At 49.4% G+C, this 23,122-nt stretch overlaps 1 protein-coding gene across 1 annotated transcript in view; it reads right to left on the bottom strand.

Annotated features, from left to right (window-relative positions):
• Positions 1 to 6,023: 6,023 nt before the first annotated feature.
• Positions 6,024 to 23,122, bottom strand: part of BCAP31 (B cell receptor associated protein 31) — a gene marked incomplete at both ends in the record, with an annotated part of 42,121 nt that continues 25,022 nt past the window's right edge. The window contains 4 exons of the mRNA XM_080718583.1: positions 6,024 to 6,062; positions 7,389 to 7,489; positions 8,454 to 8,571; positions 9,527 to 9,662. Coding sequence (XP_080574709.1) covers positions 6,024 to 6,062; positions 7,389 to 7,489; positions 8,454 to 8,571; positions 9,527 to 9,662 — 394 coding nt within the window. The remainder of the gene's footprint in view (positions 6,063 to 7,388; positions 7,490 to 8,453; positions 8,572 to 9,526; positions 9,663 to 23,122) is intronic.

Raw genomic sequence — 23,122 nt, 5'->3', positions numbered from 1 at the left:
CAGGCAACCCCAGCTCACATCACCAGCTCACCCTCTGGTAGCCATAGCAGCCCCTGCTTTAGCCCCCGCCTCACCCTTCCAGGGGGCCTGCCTTTCCCTGACAGTTTGGGGGTCTGCCTGGGGGGAGGGGAGGAAGCACCATGAGTGCTAACTAAAATAACTTTTTCCATTTTTAATAAAACGCCAAAAATATCACAACCCACCAAAAATAGATGCCTCTCCCCATCTGGGCCCTAGCCAAGCTGGTCCATGCATTGTTCCCAGGCCCTACCTCCCACCCCTCCTCCCAGTGCCCAGGACCCATCTCCTCCTCCCACCAGGTCCACCTTGCCCACCTCTCTGGGCTCTGCTCTGTAACACGCCCTTGGGTGGCCCCTCACCCCAGAAGCAGCAGTGACAGCTTGGGGAACAGGAGCGGAGGAGAAGGGAAGGTGGGATGTGAGGGGAGGCAAGGGAGGGGCAGGGGAACCAAGAAGAATGTTTCAGCTGGACTAGACCCCTCTCCCCATCCCTATTCTAGAAGCTTAGAGAGCCAGCCAGCAATGGAGCCTTCTGGTTCCTGCGCCAATTGCCACCAATATCAATTGTGTGAGCTTGGGTCTGAGTGCACATGTGCGTGAGTGCGTGGAGGATATGTAGATCTCTATCTCTTAGCAAAGGCCAATACCAGATGTAAACTGTGCCTCTGGGCAAAGGAGGCTTGTATTTTGCACATTTTATAAAAACTTGAGGAGAGAGTGAAATTTCTGCTTGTATATTTCTAAAAAGAGAAGAGCCCAAACCATACCTTCTCCTTACTGTTCCTTTCCCTCAGCCCCTCCTCCTTCCTCTTCTGCCCCTAGCCAAGGAGTGTGAATTTATAGATCTAATTTTCATAGGCAAAACAAAAGCTTCAAGCTGTCGAATGTGCGAGTCTGTTGTGTGGATGTGCGTGTGTGGCCCCCAGCCCCAGACTGGAGTGGGAAAGTGCACAGTGGGGACCTTAAAAGTTTCCCCACACTGCCCCTCCCCCTCAAGTGTGTGTGGGGAGGCTGCAGTCCTGTCCCAGGGATCTGGGGCTGCTCACCTGGCATGCTCAGGCTGGCCCACACCCTGTTTCCTGGGCTCGCTCGACTGCAGGGATCAGCCACAGGCGCAGCCCAGGGCAGGGATCCCAGGCGTGGCTCCCACCTCCAAGCTTAAGGCTGATGCACTTGCCACATCTCAAGTCTTCCGTGGAGCAGCTTTAACCCAAGTCTGTATCCCGTCAAGCCCAAGACAGCTGAGTGCCCCTTAGAAAGGCTACCCCACCCTGAGACCTAGGCCGGAGGGTTGGGGCAGGGTGAGGGTACAGGCCTGCCTGCGGGGACGTTCTTACTGTGCTAAAAAGCCACTGCAAACATAGCAATAAAAACACGTCATTTTCCAAAGCCGGCTCCTGCTTCTGTATCTGCTTCTCTGGGTGCGGGAGGTGTGGGGGAGCTTCCCCCAGCTCCACCTGCTGCATTCAGCAAAGACCAGTTCTCAGGGCCCCTGTCCTCTTCACAACTGCAAAAGCTGGGAAGCCTAGAGCTGACGTCCTTGGGGAGAAGAGGGTAATAGTAGTTTCCAGAGGAGCAAATCCAAAAGGGAAAAATGTGCAAATATGGGCGTTAGAATTTTGAAAAGGCTGCCCTAAGAATGTGTCACTAAGCAGGTGATCATCTAAGGTCTGAGGAAGTTGAAGGGGTAGGCCAGGGCGTAAGAAGGCAGCTACCGTAATGACCCAAAGGCAAGGTGGTGGTACTCAGACCAGGGTGGTGGTCGTGAAAGGGGTATGACATCTTCAGATTAGGGTCTACTTAATGATGAGGCCAACAAGGGCTGTGAGTGACTAGGATGCAGGACTGAGTAGTCCAGGAAGATGCCAGGGATTCAGCCTAACCCACAGGAAGACTGACATTGCCAGGTCTTGCAATGGGGACAACCAGTGTGTTGTCCAGGAAGTGTCATCCAAATGGATAGGTCTAATTGGCAAGTGAACACAGGACAGTTCTAGAAAGTCTGGCCTGGAGCTAGAACTCGAAGTTCTAGGCATATACAGATAATGCTGAAAGCCGTGAGTCTAGCTGGCTTCACAAAGTGGGTGAGGGGTATAAGGGTATATAGAGAGATGTGACCCAAAACAAGGGTCAAGGAGGGAGTAGCCAGCTCTGCTAGTTGCTGCTGTGGTCTGTAGTTAAGGACAATGGCACTACAGAACATTCGCAAAAAGATCACAGAGACAGGATAAGAGAGGTTTGGGTGGAGGGATGCTTGCAAGAATCTGGAGTGGGACTTAAAGTACAGCATGTCCACACAATAGAATATTACTCAGCCTTTAAAAGGAAGGAAATTCTGACACATGCTTTAGTATGGATGAACCACCCTTGAATACATGAGGCCAATCACAAAAGGGCAAACACTGGATGACTCCACTCACAGGAGGTCCCTAGAGCAATCAAATCCATAGAGACAGTAGAATGATGGCCATGGGTTGGGGGAGGGGAACACAAACTTGTGTTTAGTGGGGATAGTTTCATTGTGCAAAACGAGCAGTTGGATGGATGGTGTTGATGGCTGCACAACAATGAAATGTTTAATGCCACTGAGCCACTCATTTAAAAATGGTAAAAATGATACACATTACATATAAATATATTTTTAAGCAAGACATTGTCACACACCTATAATCCCAGTGACTCAAAAGGCTGGAAGAGGAAGGTCAAAAATTGGAGGCTACCCTCAGCAATACAGCTACTCTGTAGTCCAAGTCAAAGAATACCAAGTTCAAGGCCAGTTAGACCCTGTCTCAAATTTTTTTTTTTTTTTTTTGCGGGTGTGGGGATGGAACCCAGGGGCATTTGACCTCCGAGCTACACCCCCTGCCCTATTTTTTATTCTTTATTTTGAAACAGGGTCCCATTAAGTTACGGAGTGCCTCACTAAGTAGGTGAGGCTGTCTGCCAACCTGCTGGGATTACAAGTGTGCGCCACCACGCCCGGCTCTCTGTCTCAAAATTTAAAAAGGGTTGGTTGGGGGTATAGCTCAGTGGTAAAGCATTTGCCTAGCACACTCAAGGACCTGGGTTCAATCCCTAGCACTACACACAAAAAAGTGAGAACAGCTGGGCACGGTGGTATACACCTGTAATCTTGGTACTTGGGAAATTGAGACAGGAGCATCACAGGTTAAGATCAGTCTCATCAACCTAGCAGGACCCTGTTTCAAAAAAAAAAAAAAAAGCCAGGCGTAGTGGTGCACGCTTGTAATCCCAGCATTTGGGAGGCTGAGACAGGAGGATCGAGGTTTGCAGATAGCCTCAGCTACTACTTAGTGAGGCCCTTTGCAACTCAGTAAGACCCTGTTAAAAATAAAGAATAAAAAATAGCCAGGCGTGGTGGCGGACGCTTGTAATCCCCGCGCTTGGGAGGCGGAGACAGGAGGATCGCGCTGGTTCGCAGCCAGCCATACTGGCTTAAGAGACCGTTTCCAAATAAAAAAGTTTAAAAAAAGGTCTGGGAGTGTAGCCTGTGGGAGTGTATCCCGGAGGTAGAAGGGCTTCCAGGAATGCTAGTACCACACACACACACACACACAAAAAAAAAAAAAAGAATAGAAAATAGGGCCGGGGTATAGCTCAGAGGTAGAATGCCCCTGGGTTCCAACCCCAGTACTGAAAAAAAAAAATACCCCTGGATTCAAAACATACATACACACACACACACACACACACACACACACACACACACACACACACGCAGAAATCAGGTGGTCCAGGAAGGTCCTTGGAGGGGCAGAACCTAGAAAACATGCGGAGGCTAGCCTTCAATGAGCATGCAGCAGGAATACAGCCAGACAGCCCCAGTTATGTTGTGTGTACAGTCATCAGCCAAGGTGAGTGGAAGTCTGGACAACTTCTTTGTCCTTTTCTTTAGCATAGTGCTGGCAGTTTACCTTCTGGCCTTTCTCCACAGACCCCCTTGCTCTTCCTGAGCCTTCTACCTCCTGAACTCTGCCTGCTGGCTGTTACCAAGATCTCTAGCTTTCCTCCTTAGCTGCAAGCCCCTTTCTAAGTGTCCACTGGACCCCTCCCAAAGGGGCCCCAGGCTCCATAAATCACTTCTTTCCCAACAGACTGCACCCATCAGAAGAATGGCTAGCAGCCAGTCACACTCAAGGTCCCATCGCACTCTGCCATGCTTACACCAAGTCCTGAACAGCTCTCTGCCAGGTTTTTTGCCTGGATGAGAGCCCTGGTCTGCTGCTCTCGTCTTCAGGCCAAATGCCCTCCAAACCACCTGCCACAATACCAGACACAGAAAACAGTGACATCACAAAGGCAACTACACAGAGGTGTACCGTTTGAACTGGGCCCCACAGTGGCAAGTAGGCACTATTTACTTTTCCTGTACTAGAGGTTAGGATGGAGATCAAGAGATCTCGGCCCTCAAGCCATTTGAAGTACCGTGGAAGAGATGGGTGAGAAACAGAGCAGTGCAGCCCTTTTCCAGGGCCAGGGAAGAACAGCAGGGAAGGCTGTCTGGACTTTGGCCTGCTGAAGCAGAAACAGAAGAGCTCAGGGAGGCCCAAGGTAGTCCGGGAACACTTCCTGGAAAAGCGGACTAGCTATAAGCTTCCACATGGCAGAGGGTGTCACCTGAATGCCCCCTTCTCCCACGGTCACCCCCTCTCAGAGTGCTGGGAAAGGGGTGGGGACTCTTCATGAGGCAGCTGTGCTCTGAGCGCTGGGAAGAGTGACAGGGTACTAAAGAAGACAGGCACTGGCCTGGGTCCAGACAAGGCTGGCAGGAGTGGGAACACAGTTGGCTGTCAGTCACTCCACCAGCATCAACATCTATAGAGATTACCCAGATTTTAAAAAACACACCTCTAACCTGTTCCCCCAGTTGTCATTCAGATACTAGGAATGGCTGAGACCTTATAGGGGGCAGGAGCTAAAGGCAGAGGACAAGTACCTAATTGGGGACAGGGTCCTTTCTGGTACCATTGAAGAACAGCTTAGCTACAGCTGGCCTGTATTAGGTCCTGCTATGAGGAAGCCACAGGGGAACCATGAGCAAGCCAACATGGTGGCAGGCCTAGGCTGAGCATGTCCTCAGTGCTAGAAGTAACAGAGGGGCATCTCTACTGCTTTGCTCTTCCCTGGGCCAGCTCTAGGTCACTGCCAAGGACAAGTCTCCTCTCACAGTCGGCATTAGTCAGAGGTCATGCTGCAAACCTTCAGGAGGGGGTGGGGCAGGGAGTGACTAATGGCACTCTGCCATGTTCTATCTGTCCCGAATGTGATGAACAGGAACCAGAGAAGGCAGACAAATTTGCCACCAGGAAGTCCCACTGGTTTGCTAGGCTTCCCAAGCTCTCTGGACAGCTGCCAACACCAAGAAAGACTAAGACAGACACTCCCCAAGAGCCATAAAATGGGGCCTGTCCAAGCCTGGGAAAGTGAGAGGGGGAAGGGTAGAGAGGGCAGGACCTTCGAGGGCAAGTGTGAGCCTGGCCTTCAGGTTGGGAAGAGAGCTGCACAGAACTCCTGCTGCACCAGCCTGATCACTTTGGAGCTTTGCGGAGGGGAGGAAACAGAGTCCTCCCAAAAGACTCAGTTATATATAAGAACCACATACTACATATCATAACAACTTTTATTGCCCCCAGGAAAAACTAGCTGGCCTGCTTCACAGAACTGCAGGACCAGAGAACACATTGACGTGGCAAAACAAAAGGGGCTCAGACTCAGGCCGGATCATGAGTGCCCTCCACACGCCTAAGAGTGGAAATGATCCGGCTGGCCAGGATGTCATTCTGAATGAGTGACAATCAGGTCCCCTATGGTAAGCTGGCAGTGTGTGGAGAGCGGCTGAGATGACAAGCTCCAAGCTATGGAAGGGAATGGGGCAAGCAGAAGGTAATGAACCGATGTACCAAAAACAGAAGTTGGGCTCCCAAGAAGCAGCAAGCACGAACAAGGTGGAAGCCGGCTGCAGGCAGAGGAGACAGGCCTTTACTACTCCTCCTTCTTGTCCGTGGGACCATCTACTGAAGCCTGAAAAAAAAACCCAAAGCAATAATTTGGCAGGGCCCATTCTTCTTCTGCTTCCAGCCCTGTGCCCTAGAGAACAGCCAGATTCTCTTCACCCCAAACAGCAGGTATCCCAGCAAGCAAGGTGTCCTATCCTCAGCAGTGCCCAATGACTTACCAGGGTGGGTGTGTTGGCCCCTCCCATTTCTAGGGAAGGCCCTGAACCTAATACCAGTCAGGGAGGAGGGGAGTGCCAGGACCTCAGTGGTCCTGGCAGGGGACAGCAGCTGGAAGTTGCTGCCATAGTTGGACCAAAGCCAAACCCTCCTGCACATAGCAGGCTGGCTTGCAAATTCTGATTCAGACCCTTCCCAATCTACATTTTTCACAGATCCCCTCCAAACCTCAAGTCTTATCTAGGGAGCTTGCCCTACCCTATGGGGCTAGGCCCATCCTGCTCACCTGCTATGTTGCCCAAATGGGTTGCCAAGTACCAAGGTAAACTGTGCAAACCTTAGGGTGTTTACATGGTCATCTAGCTCAATTTCAGATCTGAGCTTCCAGCTGCACCTGGAGGTCCTGGGCTAGCCTGAGGACTCAGAACAGGCCTTGGGCCACAGGCAACACAACAACTAGCACCTGTCACAGTTGAGGGGGCCTTTTGGACTTTCTCTTCATCTGGCTCAGGCTTTGCCCCATAGGACCTCCAAACCCCAAGAGAAAGGGAACCAACAGGAGGTCCCAGGGCTTCACCTGCATATCTGTTTTTTGTTTGTTTGTTTGTGGGATGGAACCCAGGGGCATTCTACCTCCGAGCTACATCCCCAGCCCTATTTTTTATTCTTTAATTTGAAACAGGGTCTCACTGAATTGCAAAAGGCCTCACTAAGTAGCTGAGACTGGCCATGAACCACGATCCTCCTGTCTCAGCCTCTCAAATGTTGGAATTACAAGTGTGAGCCACAAAACCACTTATCTGTACGTGATGGCAGCCTGAAAGGTAAGGTGTCCTTTTTGAGGGCCCTGAAGCTGGGCTCAAGAGTGGGAAGGCAAACCCAGAGTACAAAGAGCCAATACACAGCTGAGGGCCTAAGCAGGTGCTTACCATCTACTGCCAGGCCACACCTCATCTGCCTCATGAAGGCTTCCAGCTGCTGTGTCTGCCTAGTAGGCTTAGACTCAGTAGCAAAATGAGGCAACAAGAAGTAGCAGGAGAGGGCTGTTGATGGGCCACCTAGACTTCCTGGTGGGCCTGTAACAGAGGCAGCAGTCTCCCTCTGTCCACACACACGGTCTCTGCTATGTGGCCCTAATCTTAACTGATGCCTGCAAAGGTGGGTTGATGCTAACCTGCAACTTGGCATGCTCCTCCAGCAGGCGGTCATATTCCTTGGTGAGGCCCTCAGACTGCTTCCGCATGGCCAGAGCCTCGTTTTCAGCCTTCTCTAGTTCTGGTAATGATGCAAATGATGAAGATAGAAAGAAATGAAAGGACTGTGTTTGAGGAGAAAAAAAACTAGTTGCTAAAGACACAGGAAATCACTTTGAGTCTATCTCAAATGAAATTGTACAAACAGCTTCTTTTTTTTTGTGGTACTGGGGAATTGAACCCAGGGGCATTCTACCTGAGCTACGCCCCCAGCCCTATTTTTAACTTTTTATTTTGAAGCAGGGTCTCACTAAGTTGCTGAGGCTGGCTGCGAACCTGTGATCCTCCTTTCTCAGCCTCCCAAGTACTGCATGCATTACAAGCTTGCATCACCATGCCCGGCTAGTTTCTGATCTTTCTAAAAAGACTTCTGCTTTTACAGCACCCTCCCCCACAGCATGGGTAACAAGGGATGATCAACAGCTAGATGAACTGAACAAAATAGAAACCCCAGTGGCTCTAAGCAGGAGTGACCTTCAGTGAGTCCAAGAACAAAACGCAGGGAGCAAAATTCTAGCCTCAAGGAGAGACCCTGGTAACAACCATGCCTTGCAAAGTAGCAAGAGCCAAAGCCTATGCTGCTGAGTGAAGATGGTCTGGAATTAGTCTAGGGGCAGGGAGGAAAATATAGCCAGTTCAGAGTTGGTTTGGATTTTCCAAAATGGAAAACTACCATGAATTCCTATCTACTCCCTTCCTGACACTCCTTTTGCTCTCAGCTCCAAGACATCTTGGGGCTCCCCCAGCCTCCTCTTCTCAATGGGGAAGCGCCCCTAGCAGGCACTGCTGCAGCATGCAGGACAGCTGCTGGGGCTTCTCCAGGGCCTGCTCAAATCACTGAGCTGTACCTAGTGGGATGAGCTCAGCCACGTTTAGGATGGGAGGCGCAGGGTACAGTATGTTTGTTATTAATACTATAGTACAAAAAGGGCAGCACTGGATGGTGGAGCTTCTGGGGGGTGGGGGCATAGGAGGACAAGCCTCACTTTGCTTGCTGCTGGCCAGTTCGTCCTTTAGCTTCTTCAGGTCAGCCTTCAGGTTCCTGTTATCTTCCTCCAGCTTCATGTCAGCAACATCCAATTTGCCTCCATCCACAGCACCTCCCTGGGAAAGGTGCCGAGGGGCCCGGGTTAATCAGGAAGAAGAAAGGGCAAGGCTCCAGCCCTGTCCTCCCCACCAAGCTGCAGTTCCTCAAGTTGCCCTGGGTGCTTGCCCCTTCGGAAATATCAACACGGAACTGGGCTACTGCATGCTCCTAGCTCCCAGGCAAAGGCCAGGGTGTGGCTGGCTGCCGAGGAGCATGCAAGAGCCAGTAGGGCCACCTGCTGCAGCTCACAGTCCACACATCCTGCCTGCCCTGGCCCCTAGCCCTGCTTCCTTTCTTCCTAGCAAGACTCAGCAGCTGCACAGAGTTAATCGGTCCATCGGGGACTCAAGTGGCTAGCATCTGGAGCTCTCTGCTAGTCACCCACAACTGACCATTACCATTCCACCCTCTCCCCAGATTTTAGCAGCTCACTGCAGTCAATCACACCAAACTCACCCCTGCCTCTCCAGATGCATCCCACCTGACTCCAAATCCCTCCATCTCCTGACCTTGGCTCACATCTCACTTCTCTGACAAGTCCTAGAGGACTGACCAACAATCCTGCCCTTGCCCTTCCCTAGCACTGAATGGTACATTAGCTCCTGAGTTCCCAAAGGGTTGTGGCTGACAGTGATCTTCTAGAGAACAAGAGTCTTGGGTTACAGCACAGAGCTCAGTTCATTGAAAACTCAAATTCTGATCAGGGAAGAAGCCCACTGGAGTCAGCGGATACAAACAAGAAAACAGTGGTGATGCTCCCTTTTCCACTGTATCCCCATGAGCTGGCGGACACACCTTCCCCGCTGATAACTTCCTCTTTGTGCTTCTACCCAACTCCTCAGCTTCTCAGGTGGCAGCAGTCACACAGCTCCCAGGCTGCCAGGCTAATAGTGGCCACTGTGGCCCCTGAGGAATGTGGCTCTGGTGCTATGCCCCATGCATCCCACGGTGTCTCAGGCAGGCAGGGCTCACCTTCTTAAGCTGGTCATTCTCCTCCATGTACTTCTTAGCTGCCTCACTAGCACTCTCTGCCTGCTTTTTAAAGGCTTCATTAGAGGCCAGTAGTATGGCTTGCTGGGAGATGAGAGTCACCAGGCGTCTAAGCAGGCTGCAATTGTTGACAAAAAGAAGGGAGAAGTGAGAACAAAATGACTGACAGGAACTCTTCTTGGCTGCTCCCTACCCCAGCCCACCTCCAGCCCGAACTTGGCTGGCCTTTGCCACCACCCCAAAAAGTCACCCTGAGCTCTGCAAGGTGTCTCAAGAAGGGGTTGAAAATGGGAATCTGGAGACACTCAGGACTTGGCCTAGCTATAGCATGAGGTTCTGGAATGTTAGCACTTTCCAGGTCAGGGCTGGGACGTGCCAGACAAGCCTCGGCACTGTTTTCTTCCTTGCGAGGCCAGGCTTGCCTCTGTAAAAGAACAGCTAATAAATGTGAACACTTCCAACATGCTGGATAATCTTCATCTCTATCTTATGAGGTGGTTATGATCACTGTCCCATTCTAAAAGAAGGAAACTGAGGCAGGGTAAATTAAACAGTATGTCCAAGGTCAAGAGCAAGTAATGGACATGGCTGAATGCCAACTCATGTAGATGTAACCACAAAGCCTGCACTCTAAACCACCACAACTTTCTTACCTCCCAGGTCCTGATATGAAACAGAAGGAACTCTTCTCTCCCCAACCCCTATCCCGAACTTGTCATAAAGGCACTCGCCAGAACACAGTTGTTACTTAACAGCACCTAAACTAAGGTCTTCCTGGGCCAGAGAAGACAGAAAAATAAGAATCAGGGCACAGGATGTGAACCAGTCAAGAGAGGCAAACTGGTAGCAGCTGGGAGCAGACACTGGTCCCCAAGCAGTGGAAATGAGCTGGCTAGGGAAGGAAGGAAAAACTGCCTATAGTCTTGAGAAAGGAACCAGTCAGGCAATCAAGATGGGGTAAGGGGTGCTTTTCCAATAGATCTCACAAAGGGGCCAAGTCCAACCATAGCACTCACGAGTCAGGTAAGGTGCATACAGAGGCCCAGGGAAAAAAAAGAAAATGTTTGCTCCAGGGTGCTTCAACAAAAAGTGCTTGCTTAGAAGAGATGAAGAAGCCTATTCCCGGGCTATCCTTTTTGGCCCTGCCAGGCCTTGGCTGACTGCTCATCCCAACCTGTAGCCCAGGTGAGAACAGGAGAGCAGAGGAAGTGAGCTCTCTTCCTGGCCTCTCCAGGGCCCGGAAAAGCCCTTTTGGGAGTGTATATGCAGGATGGAGAAGCTCCATGATTCCTGGTTTGAGGAGAGGCTCCCAGGGGCCCCTGGTAGCACGGGAAGAGCCAGGCCATTGGTTCCTGGCAGGAGAGGAGAGTTTCCAGTGACATGTGCTCTCTAAAATTAGCGGCTGGGACCTCGTGGCCTAGGGCTCAGGTTTCCCTGCCTCAGCCCCAGGCTGCCCACCAGCCTGCCCCCCACTGGGCTGGAGCCCCGAAGGTGAAGGGAGCTACAAGTACCCCAGGAGCAAGGGAGAAGCCACAAGCCTGACTCACAGCAGCAAGGCCAGAAGTCACAGAGTCCAGAAAGAAAGGCAAGTGTGCCTAGCCCCAGCCCCCGGCGCAGACCTCCCTGGCTCTTGAGCTGGTCCCAGCCTAAAGGAGGGGGAGGGGCATGTGTGCCACCTGGTGGTAGAGACTGGGCCTGTGGACACCACAGGGACCCAGTGTAGGCAAGCAAGAACAAGGGTTACCTCCCTCACCCCTACCAGACAGTGGAGGTGACTGTTGGGGAATGCCCATGGCTGTCGCCTCAGTTACTCAGGGAGACCAGCTGAGCAGTGGCCAGCTGGGGAGATGGCTACCACAAACAGGTAGGTGGCGGCGCCAGTGATGACAGCAGCAGTGTGGCAGAGGCCCTGGCTTCTCTCTGTGCTGACCCAGGCTTTCCTCAGCTATTCAGAACCAGACTTTCCTAGACAGACCTGAGCACATACAGAATCCAGCATGAGACCTATGCAGTGTGTGCTCACAATCCTGGCTCTGATCAGCCCCAGCCCTGGTCTTGGGTTTGTAGCAGTTAATAGGGTGTTCCCCCTCACTGCCAGGCTCTGGTTCCCTTTCCTCTAGCCAACTGTTGAGACACCTCATGCCCTAGAGCATCCTGGTTGGCCTCCAGGGCAGACCACCCCAGCCCTGACAGTTTTCTATGACAACACCATGTTGGAGCTGTGCCTCCAACCCATTCAAGGATGGTTCTAGATAATTCTCCCAGCTGTGTTCTGTGCCCCCATCCCCGAGCCTCCCCCAACCCCATTCCTGCAGTCCCCATACCGAAGCCCATCTCCTCCCTCCCTCCCATCCCTAGGTGCCAGCAGGACTGCCCTAGAGTACTCACAGCACTCACCTTCTATGGCATGCACCCTAACATTGCCCCCCACCTCCAAGCTCTTCTCACCACTTGATACTCTCTCAGGGGTCTGCTCTGTACCCCAACTTTATCCCTGGAAGAGGGCTTGTGTGCCCAAGATGTGGTAGTGAGCACACAAGCAATTTTGGACTCCATCCTCCTTGCCCCTCAGCCCAGGATGCCATCCAAGTGCCTTCAACATAAATTCTGGACAGCTACCTGTCACCCCTACTGCCACCACTGCTGCCTCCCTGTTGGCAACCACCAATATTCCCACCCACCCTAGAATGGACAGATCCAACCCACCATTTCTCTGATGCTACAATTGCTCAGGTAGTGCCAAGTCCTTGCCCTCTCTGGAATACAGCTGGCTCTGTATGTCAAGTCTTCCGGACTACAATGTCTTCCTACCAAGCTCAATCATCACCTCCCTGAAGGGGAGTACCCCTTTGGTGTTCCCACATTGGTGCCCTGCACACCCCACAGGTGATATGGTTCTTTCTCCCATTTTCTCCACTTATTCGTCTGAATATCCTACTGGGCTATGAACACCTTCAGACTGGCACTGTACCTTCTGTCTCTACTACACCCCTGTACCTGGCATGATAAAAAGGGACCTTCTGGGTGACCTCATCTTGCTCAAGTAACAGGAAGCTTCCTGACAGGTGAGGGGATGTGTCTGAGAATGTTTATCAAGCTCAAGCCTGCCCCTTCTCGCTATACCTCTGCCCACATTGGGGTGCTGGACCAAGGGGGGTGACAAGCAGACATGACTTGCCACCCTGTCCACCAGCATGAGAGGACGACAGCAACAAGATGTTGGCTCAAGATCCACGTCAGTCAGGCTTGTAGCCTCAGGGAAAGCACGTGAGAAAAGCAATTCACTACAAGCTGGGGGCAGGCCTGAGCTCTAGTCTCCATTTCCAGCCCACTCCCTTGAGGCACTGGCAGGAAAGACCAAGCCCTTCCCAGTAGGCTTGCTGGAATTTACCAGTCTGGGTGCCCCCCTTCTACAACTTTTTGGTGCTCCCTCATGCCCTTGGTCACCCAAATGGATCCTACCCAATGGTCCCCTCAGTGACCTTCCACACCCCACCTCCTGGGCACTCTCCATACTGCTCCTTGTAGGATTTTCCAGGCCTTTCAGATCTGAGTATGGCACACAGTGCGCAGGGGCGACCTTCAGAATTTTCAGGCTTCAAGAGCCCAAGACAAGTCAGCCTGCTGAAGGCTGTGTTGCCTCTTTCCTACCACATTACCTCCCAGCACATTCTGCTTCATCTCCTGAGGACTGTTATCCAGATAGCCATTCTGAGATATTCACTTCTGGAACACAGGTAAGAACCAAAGCTATTTCCTAAAGGGACAGATAGTCACTAACAGAAAGGCCTGGGGACCAGATTAACTGCATCCAATGAGACAAGGAAAGGCCAGTGAACTTAACAGAATCCAGATGTGTCATTGGCAGACAAAAGTCAGCCCCAAATACCTGAACTCAACTTGGCTTTCTTGGTAAAATGTTCTTGGACACTGAGCAGGGCTGTCATGCTTTTATAAAAGGTTGAGTAAACAACAGAAAGCAGGAGAAACACAATCTCTCTCTGGACTCAAGAGAAACAGGGCCAAGCATATCAAGTAGGAAGAAACATGGCCCATAGGCACTTTTCACCAACTGTTTCCCCTGTGAGAAAAGAAGAGGAAGATGCGAGCTTAACAGAAATCCAGGAAAGAGCAAGTCCCCACTGAAATGTCCTATGGTGAGGCCTCTTGGGGCCTCAGGTGAGATGACATCCCCGCAGGCATAAGCTAGCCTGCAATCTCATCTTTGCCTTTGCTCTGGAGTGTGACCCTGGTGTCATAGCGCCACCTGCTGACTCCACACTGTCACAGCCCTGGAGATCCCCAAAGAGTGGTCAGTGACACTAGGTGAACATGCCTCACCTGTCAGAAGAAAAAATGAGGCAGCTGGCCTGCTAAGAAACCAAAGCCAGGTTTTGGGCAAAGCAGCTTGATACCATCAGGGCTTGTGCTGGCCCGGGACTCTCAACCTCCTGTGCCTGCAGTTGTGAAAATAAGGAAGCCTTGAAACAGGAGTGTCAAGACTGGTGAGATCCAGTCACCCAAAGAGCCACCCCAAGTCCCTTTCAGCACAACTGTTCAGCCTGCAGGTACACAGAAGTTGTATAACATGGAAAAGGAACTCAAGCCCTGACCTGAGGCAGTGAGGCCACCAAAGGGTGGCCCAGCATCTTCCCATTCTCTTGAAGAAAATGAGTGACATAATCATGCTGTGTTTTGAGGTAAATTTGGGGCAGAGAGCAACAAAAAGAGGTAAGACAACTTAGGCAAAGACATTCGACTGAGTATAAACTTAAAACATGCTGATAGCCTGTCTTGCTTTTTTTCTGGAAAAGTAACCTTCATGGTGGCAGCAGCCAGGAAACTGTCATGCCCAGACTGCACTTGCACTGGGTCAGGGAACCTGTCATAATGAAGTGCCTCCCAAAGGGTAAGGACAGTGTTCAGAGCCCAGTGAGAACCACAAGAGACAAGCATGGACTCAGCTGCATGGTTCTCTGCAGAAACATACTGAACCACAGGGAGATGGGAAGCTCAGCTCTCAGAACCACACAGAGAACTGAACCACACAGATGGCTGCAGGCACTGCTGCAAAGGCAGCCTCCAGTCTCCTAGCACCCAGCTCCTGCAGAGGTCCCCAGAGAGGCACTCAAAGAAAAGGGTCCTTTTAGGCCAAAAAGGCTTTTGAGGACCTGAAAATGAGCAAAGAAGGCACCCTTGCCCCTAAGAAGATCATTCACCGTTTGTTTTGAGAGCATGAAAGAGAGACTATTTTGGCCCAAATTAAGAGGCTGAGTACAACCTCTATTTTCAAAGAAACTGATGCTGGTTCAGATGCAGGTTAGACAGCCCTTTCTGAGCTATTCATAGTGAACCCCCTTTGTCAGAACCCCCAAGGCCCAGCTAAAGGAAACACCAACCACCCAAAGAATAAAGCACATACTGTAATTGAGTGACCTTGGCTTAAAGGAGCCAGGAATTAGTGGCATGGTGTTCTCAAAAAGATTCTTCCCTGATGGCAAGGTCTGAAGTACTATTCTAATGTTTGTATTCTTAAACCATTCTGTCCCATCCTCCCAGGTGTGGAACACTTATAACAGCATGAATTGAACAACAGACCTCTAATGGTAACTTTTTTTCAGAGACACAGACATTTATTTAGGAAAACAGATACACATGCATGCACAGGAGAACATGGGCTATCTCAAAAATGAGATGCCTCTGGGGGCAAAGAATGGAATACACATTCAAGAGAGAAAGCAGGCCAAGTATGGTAGTGCACACCTGTAATCCCAGTACTTGGGAGGCTGAGTGAGAAAGAAGGATCACAAGTTTGAAGCCAGCCTCAACAACTTAGCCAGCCAGGCTCTCAGCAACGTAGTAAGACTCAGTTTCAAAACAAAATAATAAAATAAAATAAAAGAGGGCTGGGGATATAACTCAGAGGTAGAATGCCCCTGTGTTTGAGCCCCAGCACCACAAAATAACAAAAGAGAGAATGCAGGCTATCTCCAGAGGGAAGGAGCCCCTACTTATGGTAGTGTGGTAGTCTTAAAAGTTTTGTTTTGTGTGTGTGTGTGTGTGTGTGTGTGTGTGTGTGTGTGGTACAGGGGATGGAATCCAGGGGGCATTCTACCTCCGAGCTATACCCCCTGCCCTATTGTTTATTCTTTATTTTGAAACAGGGTCTCACTGAGTTGTGGAGAACTTCACTAAGTAGCTGAGGCTGTCCGCGAACCGCGATCCTCCTGTCTCAGCCGCCTGAATGCTGGGATTAAAAGTGTGAGCCACCACACCCGGCTTTAGTGTTAAAAGTTTTATATGAATACTATGTTCACATAATTGAAAGCTTAGGATTCAATGGGTTAAGAAAGGGTGGCAACTGGTAGACTGATGGAGGGGAAGGAAAGATGGGTAAGAAGAAAGGTAAGGACCTCTCTTCTGTTCGGTGGAACTGAAGTCCAAAAAATCCGTGCTACAAGACCTCAGTTTTGGGTGCACCAGTCACCAATTTAATCACTATATTCATGGTGGCCCTGAACCAGTATTTTTTAATTTATTTATGTATGTACATATGTATGTATTTATTTATTTTGTGGTACTGGTGACTGAACCCAGGGACATTCTACCCCCAAGCTATACCTCGATCCCTATTTTTTTTCTTATTTTGAAACAAGGTCTCACTAGGTTGATGAGAGTCCTACTACTTTCTGACGCTCTCTTTGAACCTGCAATTTTCCTGTCTCAGCCTCCCAAGTACTGGGATTACAGGCATGTGCCACCACACCTGCTTGCACCAGTATTTTAAGTACTCCAAGTTACCTCTAGTTAAATCTAGATACCGATTTAAACAAACCTCAAATTGTAAAGCAATCAGAAAAATGCAGTCACAAGCCGGGTGTGGTGGCACACACTAGTAATCCCGGCATTCGGGAGGCTGAGACTGGAGGATCACGGTTCGCGGAAAGCCTCAGCTGCTTAGTGAGGCCCTCTGCAATTTAGTGAGACCCTGTTTCAAAATAAAGAATAAAAAATAGGGCAGGGGGTGTAGCTCGGAGGTCAAATGCTCCCAAACACACACACACACAAAGTCGGATGTGGTGGCGCACACTTGTAATCACTGAACTTGGGAGGCAGAGACAGGAGGATCTCACTGGCTTAAGAGACCCTGTTTCCAAATAAAAAATATAAAATGGGTCTAGAAGTGTAGCCCAGAGGTAGAAGGGTTTCCAGGAGGAACCCCAGTACCACCAAAAAAAAAAAAAAAGAAGAAGAGAAAAATGCAGTCACTAAAGATTTTGTAATTTATAGAAGTATTGTGGCCAGGCATGGTGGTGCACACTTGTGATCCCAGTACTTGGGAGGCTGAGACAGGAGGATTACAGGTTTGCGGCCAACCTCAGCTACTTAGTAATGCCCTCTGCAACTTAGTGAGACCCTGTTTCAAAAATATAATAAAAAAAACAGGGCTGGAGGTATAGCTCAAAGGCAAAATAACCCTAATAATGCAAAAAAGTATTACAAACATATATAAGATGTTAGCAAACCAGGTGTTGTGGCGCATACCTGTAATCTCAGTACATGAGAGGCTGAAATGAGGATTGCAAATTAGTGAGGCCCTAGGCAACTTAATGAGATTGTTTCAAAATAAAATAGGGCTGGGAGTGTAACTCAGAGGTGTAATGCCACTGGGTTCAACCCCTAGTACCATACACAAAAAATACAAAGTATGCCAACATACTTACAAGTCTCTACCTTTTCAAAATGATAAACCAAAATATTACTTTGCCTATAAATATATTATCTGGGATTGGCTTGAAAATAATCCAGACTGGAGGATCTTCTGGGGGTAGAGATTTGAAACATCCAATGCTGAAAGTGAAGCTGTTTCTACTATTCTGCTTCCACATGCACCTGCATTTTCTAAATCCACAAAGAGGCTTGGTGTGGTGGCGCACGCCTGTAATCCTAGCACTTGGGAGGCTGAGACAAGAGGATCCAGGCCAGTGAAGACCTTCAGCAACTTAGTGAGACTCTTTTGCAGGGCGTGGTGTCGCACACTTTTAATCCCAGTCCTTGGGAGGCTGAGACAGGATGATCACACAGGTTCGAAGCCAGCCTCAGCTACTTAGTGAGGCCCTGTTTCCAAATAAAATATATAAAATAGGTCTGGGAGTATAGCCCGGAGGTAGAAAAGCCCCTGGGTTCCATCCCCAGTACCACCAAATAAATAAACAGATAGATAAATAAATCCACAAAGAACAGAGCCCACCTTGATTGTTTCTAGTGTATAGGCTATTTCAAGAGCGAGACTCCTTGAAACACCTCACCTAGATGCCTAGGGCTCCCAGAAGATAATTACACTGGTTTGTATTCAACTTTTATTTAGGTGTCTCCTTTGGGCAGCCCTTTCCACAAACCTCTGCTCTTTTGAGGACTCAGAATGTGAGCCCTTGCTCTGGCTGCAGCCATCTGTCTTATCTGTTCTGTCTGACTCGGCCTTCTCTTAACTCCCTCCCTGAGCCTGGCACATTAACGTACAAGAGAAAAAATATCCTACCAAATTCTATTACCACTATGGAAGACTGAAAATTACTACCAGGAATCAAACACTTGCTAAAAATGTTGGCATGAATTGTCTATATTCTCATCCCTGCTTTAGGATTGAGGGGAAAGGTTTAAAAAGGGAAAGTAACTTATGTGAAGTCAGATAGGTAGACAGAAGCAGAATGCAAACCCTGGTCTGACTTGTCAAAGGCCACTTTTGGACCATTATGGCCCCTGGACAAGCTGGAAAGAAAACACCCCATGGCCAAGAAACATCAGCAGGCAGAGGCAGGCTGGACCTTGGCCCCCACTCACCCTCGTGATCGGTACATGCTGTGTCAGCTTACATAGCAACCCTAGCTCCTCTTACCACTGAGCACAAGCCCTAGTATCACAAGGGCATGAACTACCAGCAAAAGCAAATGCTGGCAATGAGGACTGACCCAAAGCAGAGCAGAGTAGTTCACTCACCCCAGAAGGTCTGGATGGCATACCCTATGGGTTATAAGGGCTCCAATGCCTTCCAGCCGAAAATCTGAGCCTCCACGGTGTGGGGGGGGGGGCTCTGGTCTGGCAGTAAAGAGAAACTTAAACTGCGTGTGGTAGTGCATGACTATAATCAATCCCAGTGATTTGGGAGGCTGGACAGGAGGATCCTAAGTTGCCAGCCTGGGCAACTTACTGAGACCCTGTCCCAGAATAAAAAAATAGAAAGGGCTACAGTTGTGCCTCGGTATACCTGCCTAGCATGTACAAACTCTGGGTTCAATCTCCAGCACCACACACAAAAATGAAAGAAGCATAACTCTGACTCCTTACCTGCGTGGAAGCCATCAAACAGTCCTGGAAGCTTGACCCTGACCCACAGCTCCATCTAGAGCTGCTGAGCAGCCAGAAGATAAGTGAACAACTCTCTGAGATTCAGACTACTCACACTGATCCCCTCCTTCCACAGCCACTCTTGCTCCCTGGTTCCCAGAGCTCGTAGGGGCTGGAACCTCACTTGCATTAGACACCAGAAACAAGCTGTGAGAGGATGAAGGACTGTCATCTCCTGTGAGATGAAGGAAGCAGCCAAACACAGACTCAAATAGCTGCTAACAATGGTGTTCCCTGCACCAACCTCCCATGCCCCTCACTGCCAATGGGGTCCAGCTCTGCCCTGTCCTGGTAAGGTGTGTGGTATGGCATATAATGGATTAGTGAATGCATTTTGCTTGCCTGATGGGAGAAAGTAGCTTTCCTGAGACCTTCTAGGCCTCCCTATCCTTTGGCTAGCCCCAGGTCCTGGCCTATGCTGGGGGGGTCTGCCCTTATTATGGGCAGGTGCTTCCCTCCCTTGACTCTATTGAAGATTCGTAGCTATGGCATCTACCTCAAGTTGCTGCCCACTAAATGCCAGTAGACTCCTCGTTGTGACAACCAAAAATGTCCCCAGTTACTGACAAATATTCCCTGTAGGGGCAAAACTGCCCCCACTTGAGAACCACTGGTCTAGATCCAGTATAGTAGCCATTATACACATGGCTAATGAAACTAAAGTTCAATTTCTTGTCAAATTCGTCACATCTCAAGTGCTCAAGACAGTCTCATGAGACAGCAGAGCTCTAGGGCTTTTCCATTATCACAGAAAATTCTGCTGGAATTCCGTTCTATGCTGACTCAGATTTGTTTCACAGGAAAACACAGAAACTAGAATAAACCAGGTACTTTCCTGAAGAAAAAAAAAGAGCCCCCCCCCAATCCAGCTGTGTTCCCAAGGTGCCAAAACAGGCATCAAGGTAACAGGAGCAATGACATAAAAAATAGAGCTTGCAACTGCCCAAGTCCTTCAAACAGCAGCCAGTGTAGTCCTCTGGAAGAGCTCAGATATGCCTGTCTTCACGAAATACTGTCATCCTGTCTTCACATACTGTCATCATATGTCAGACCTCAAAAGCTGGGCATACAACAGAAAATGCCTGGCATGGCAGTGTGACTAGTTCAACCCAGACATGCACCTATAGCTGTTACCATCAGCCCATGACAGCCTAGTTAGTCAGCAAAGTTCCAGCTGCCCCACTACGGTGCCAAGCCCTTGGCACAAACTGACCAGTCCAAAGGGGAAAAGCCCAAGTTTCCTATGCTGGACCAATGAGCCAAGTGCCGCTTTCACAGTGAAATGTGAAAGCTACCCTGAGACCTCCAAGGACAGCTTTCCAGTCTGGCCAGCAGCATGGGTAGGCCACAGAGCAGCCTCCAGAAGGAAGCCCCAAGGCACTTATAAACAGGCCACATAGGGTGTACAGACAGGTACAAGGGTGTCCAGGGTAGAAGCCTCAGAAATGCTTGGAAAAGGAAGTATACCTCTCATGGCTCTCCAAGGAGATCCATGTGACTAGCTCACAACAGGGGAAGGCCATCACCAAGGACCTGTGTGTCAAGCCTCAAGGTAATATGAAGCCATTGGAAGAGATGACATGTCAGAAAGGTCCCTTGAATTGGGCATGGCGGACAGGCTGGACAGAATAAGGCTGGTGGTAGGAAGCCTAGTGGGGAGGCTTCTGCTGGGGTCCATGCAAGGTGATGGTGGCCCTACTGTGACAGTGGTACTGAGATTTCTGAGGAAGAAAGGCTGGTAAAGAGTATAGTTTCAGTTTCAAAGGAAGGAATAAGAGTTCTGGTGTCTACTACACAGGAATGTGAAAATCCATTATACTACTGAACTGTGCACTTAAGAGATGGAGACAAGAAATCTTCAGTTATGTGTCGTTGCCACTAAAAACCAAACAAGACCAGGGGGTCATATGAGACAAGGAGTCAGAGTTGAAGCAGGGTCCTCAAACTCTGGCACATCACACAGGAAAAAGAACCTACGGTCCCAAAGGTAACTTGGTATCCCAGGCCTTATGTGAATAGGCAACATAAGTAAGTCACAAAATCCAGAGCCCTTTGGCTCTGAAACCTGAATTCTTGCCATTTCCCCTTCCCCCACCAGCAGCAGACTGTTGGGAGGAAGGTCACGCTAAACCCCATGTGTCCTAACCCTGGCCCCTCAAAGGGCCAATGCCGCCTACCAGGCTTTCTCTTGGGCCTGTTCTCTCTCCCACCACTGGCACTCCATCTTTCTTTTCCCTGCCTGTTTTCTTTGCCCTTCTGTAATTCCTGGCCCTTTCTTCCCTTCTGCAACACACCCTTTCCTACTGACCTGTCTAGCCAAGCCTGCCTATGACCAACCCTTCCTTCTCTGTCCTCCCCAGAATGCCCTCCAAGTAGGCTCTGCTGACCCCTTTGCTTATTATCCATGTGTCACTCCCACTCTGGCTAACCCAGGCTTCATCTCACCTACTTACAAAGCTGCCAACAGAGTGTTACAGAGAGTTCCCTTTCCAGCAGAGAGCCAGGTCCTCACATCCAATATGCTCAGAGCAGAACCTCCCAGCCAATGATGCTTCTCAGACCTGTCCCCTACTCCACTCCTGCTACCACAGTTCTGTGTGAGGCCAAGAAGCATCTCTCCATGATCTCCCACAAGGTCTTCCTGTTTCCAGGCTTTCCTGTTGCCCTCTCCCCAACATAGCCTTGAAAATCTTTATTTAATACAGACCAAGTTACAGTACTCCTGGAATCCTCACTTGGTTGTCCATCCACCCAGAGAAGTTTCAAATAACCTTTGGAACCCTCTGCCTTATTTCCTGCCTCTCTTAACCTATCTACCTTGCTCTACCAGCCAAGACCTGCACATGCTCAGGAACAAAGCCAGCTATTCCCAGTGAGATGTGTGTCAACATGAAAGAGAGACAGACAACAGGAGCAGCACAAATACCCCCCAAGAGGACCAGGAGGCCCCAAGAAAGATTAGTTGAGGTCAAAGAAAAATGACAATCGGAAAATGTTCCTCACTGTTTACATAAAAAAGGAAGGGCAACAGGCTCAATGTCCACCAATAGGGAATTGGTAGACACACAACAGTGCTTAAAGAGAGAGATCTGTTGTCCTGGAAAAATATTCACAATAAACTGGAAAATGCAAATCACCACATGTGGCAATTAAAGACTGATCCCATTTTAAAGTACATAAATTCTGCAGGTGAGAAATACAAATGCTCAGGTCAGAGCATTCAAAGTATGAAATCTTAGCTCTGATGATGATGACCAGCTCTGGAAAATCAGACAGGCTTCAGAAATTCTCTGAACCTGAATGTTTTGGTGGCAGAGTTGTTCTAAACATTTAATACATGCCTTGCATTAGAATGCTTAACTAGTAGCTACTATTATGTAAGGTGTATGTCCAGAATGGTTATAGGACCATTTCAGAGAACATATTTTCCTAATTTTGCTTATTCAAAGCCTCATGTAGGCTGGGCGTGGTGGCGCACACTTGTAATCCCAGCATTTGGGAGACTAAGACTGGAGGATCGCAGTCCGTGGACAGCTTCAGCTACTTAGTGAGGCCCTCTACAACTCAGTGAGACCTGGTTTCAAAATAAAGAAAAAAATAGGGCAGGGGGTGTAGCTTGGAGGTCGAATGCCCCTAGGTTCCATCCTCAGACCCGCCAAAAAAAAAAAAAAAAACAAAGCCTCATGTAGGCTGGGAATGTAGCTCAGTGGTAGAGTGTTTGCTTAGCATGCACATGGCCCTCATGTTCCTCCAATCAGTGTGTGCTACCAGATGATGTCCTCATCATCAGATATATGAAAGGGAACTATGGAATTTGAGTCACTAGACTCTTAAATCCAAGACTAACAAGAAGGAAATACAGAGAGGTCAAGAGGTAGAGAGGCATCAGCCAGGCATGGTGGAGCATGCCTATATTTCCGGTACTTGGAAGGATGAGACAGAAAGATTAAGTTTGAGGAGAGTCCTGATCAGCAACTTATTGAGACCTTCGGCAGGGCTGGGTGCTTAGCTCAGAGACAGACTGCCAATAGGTTCAATCCCTAGTACCACAAAAATAAGGAGGGAGGCATCTGCTCACAGATCTTGGGGAAGTATCTGTTAAATTACTACTCAGGAAAAAAGGGCAGCCCAACTATGTGATCTACAGCCAGAGATATGCTGAAAAAATCTACC

Source organism: Muscardinus avellanarius (assembly GCF_963383645.1).
Source record: "Muscardinus avellanarius genome assembly, chromosome: X".
Taxonomy (NCBI): Eukaryota; Metazoa; Chordata; class Mammalia; order Rodentia; family Gliridae; genus Muscardinus; species Muscardinus avellanarius.
This window is presented reverse-complemented; position numbering and strand designations above follow the sequence as displayed.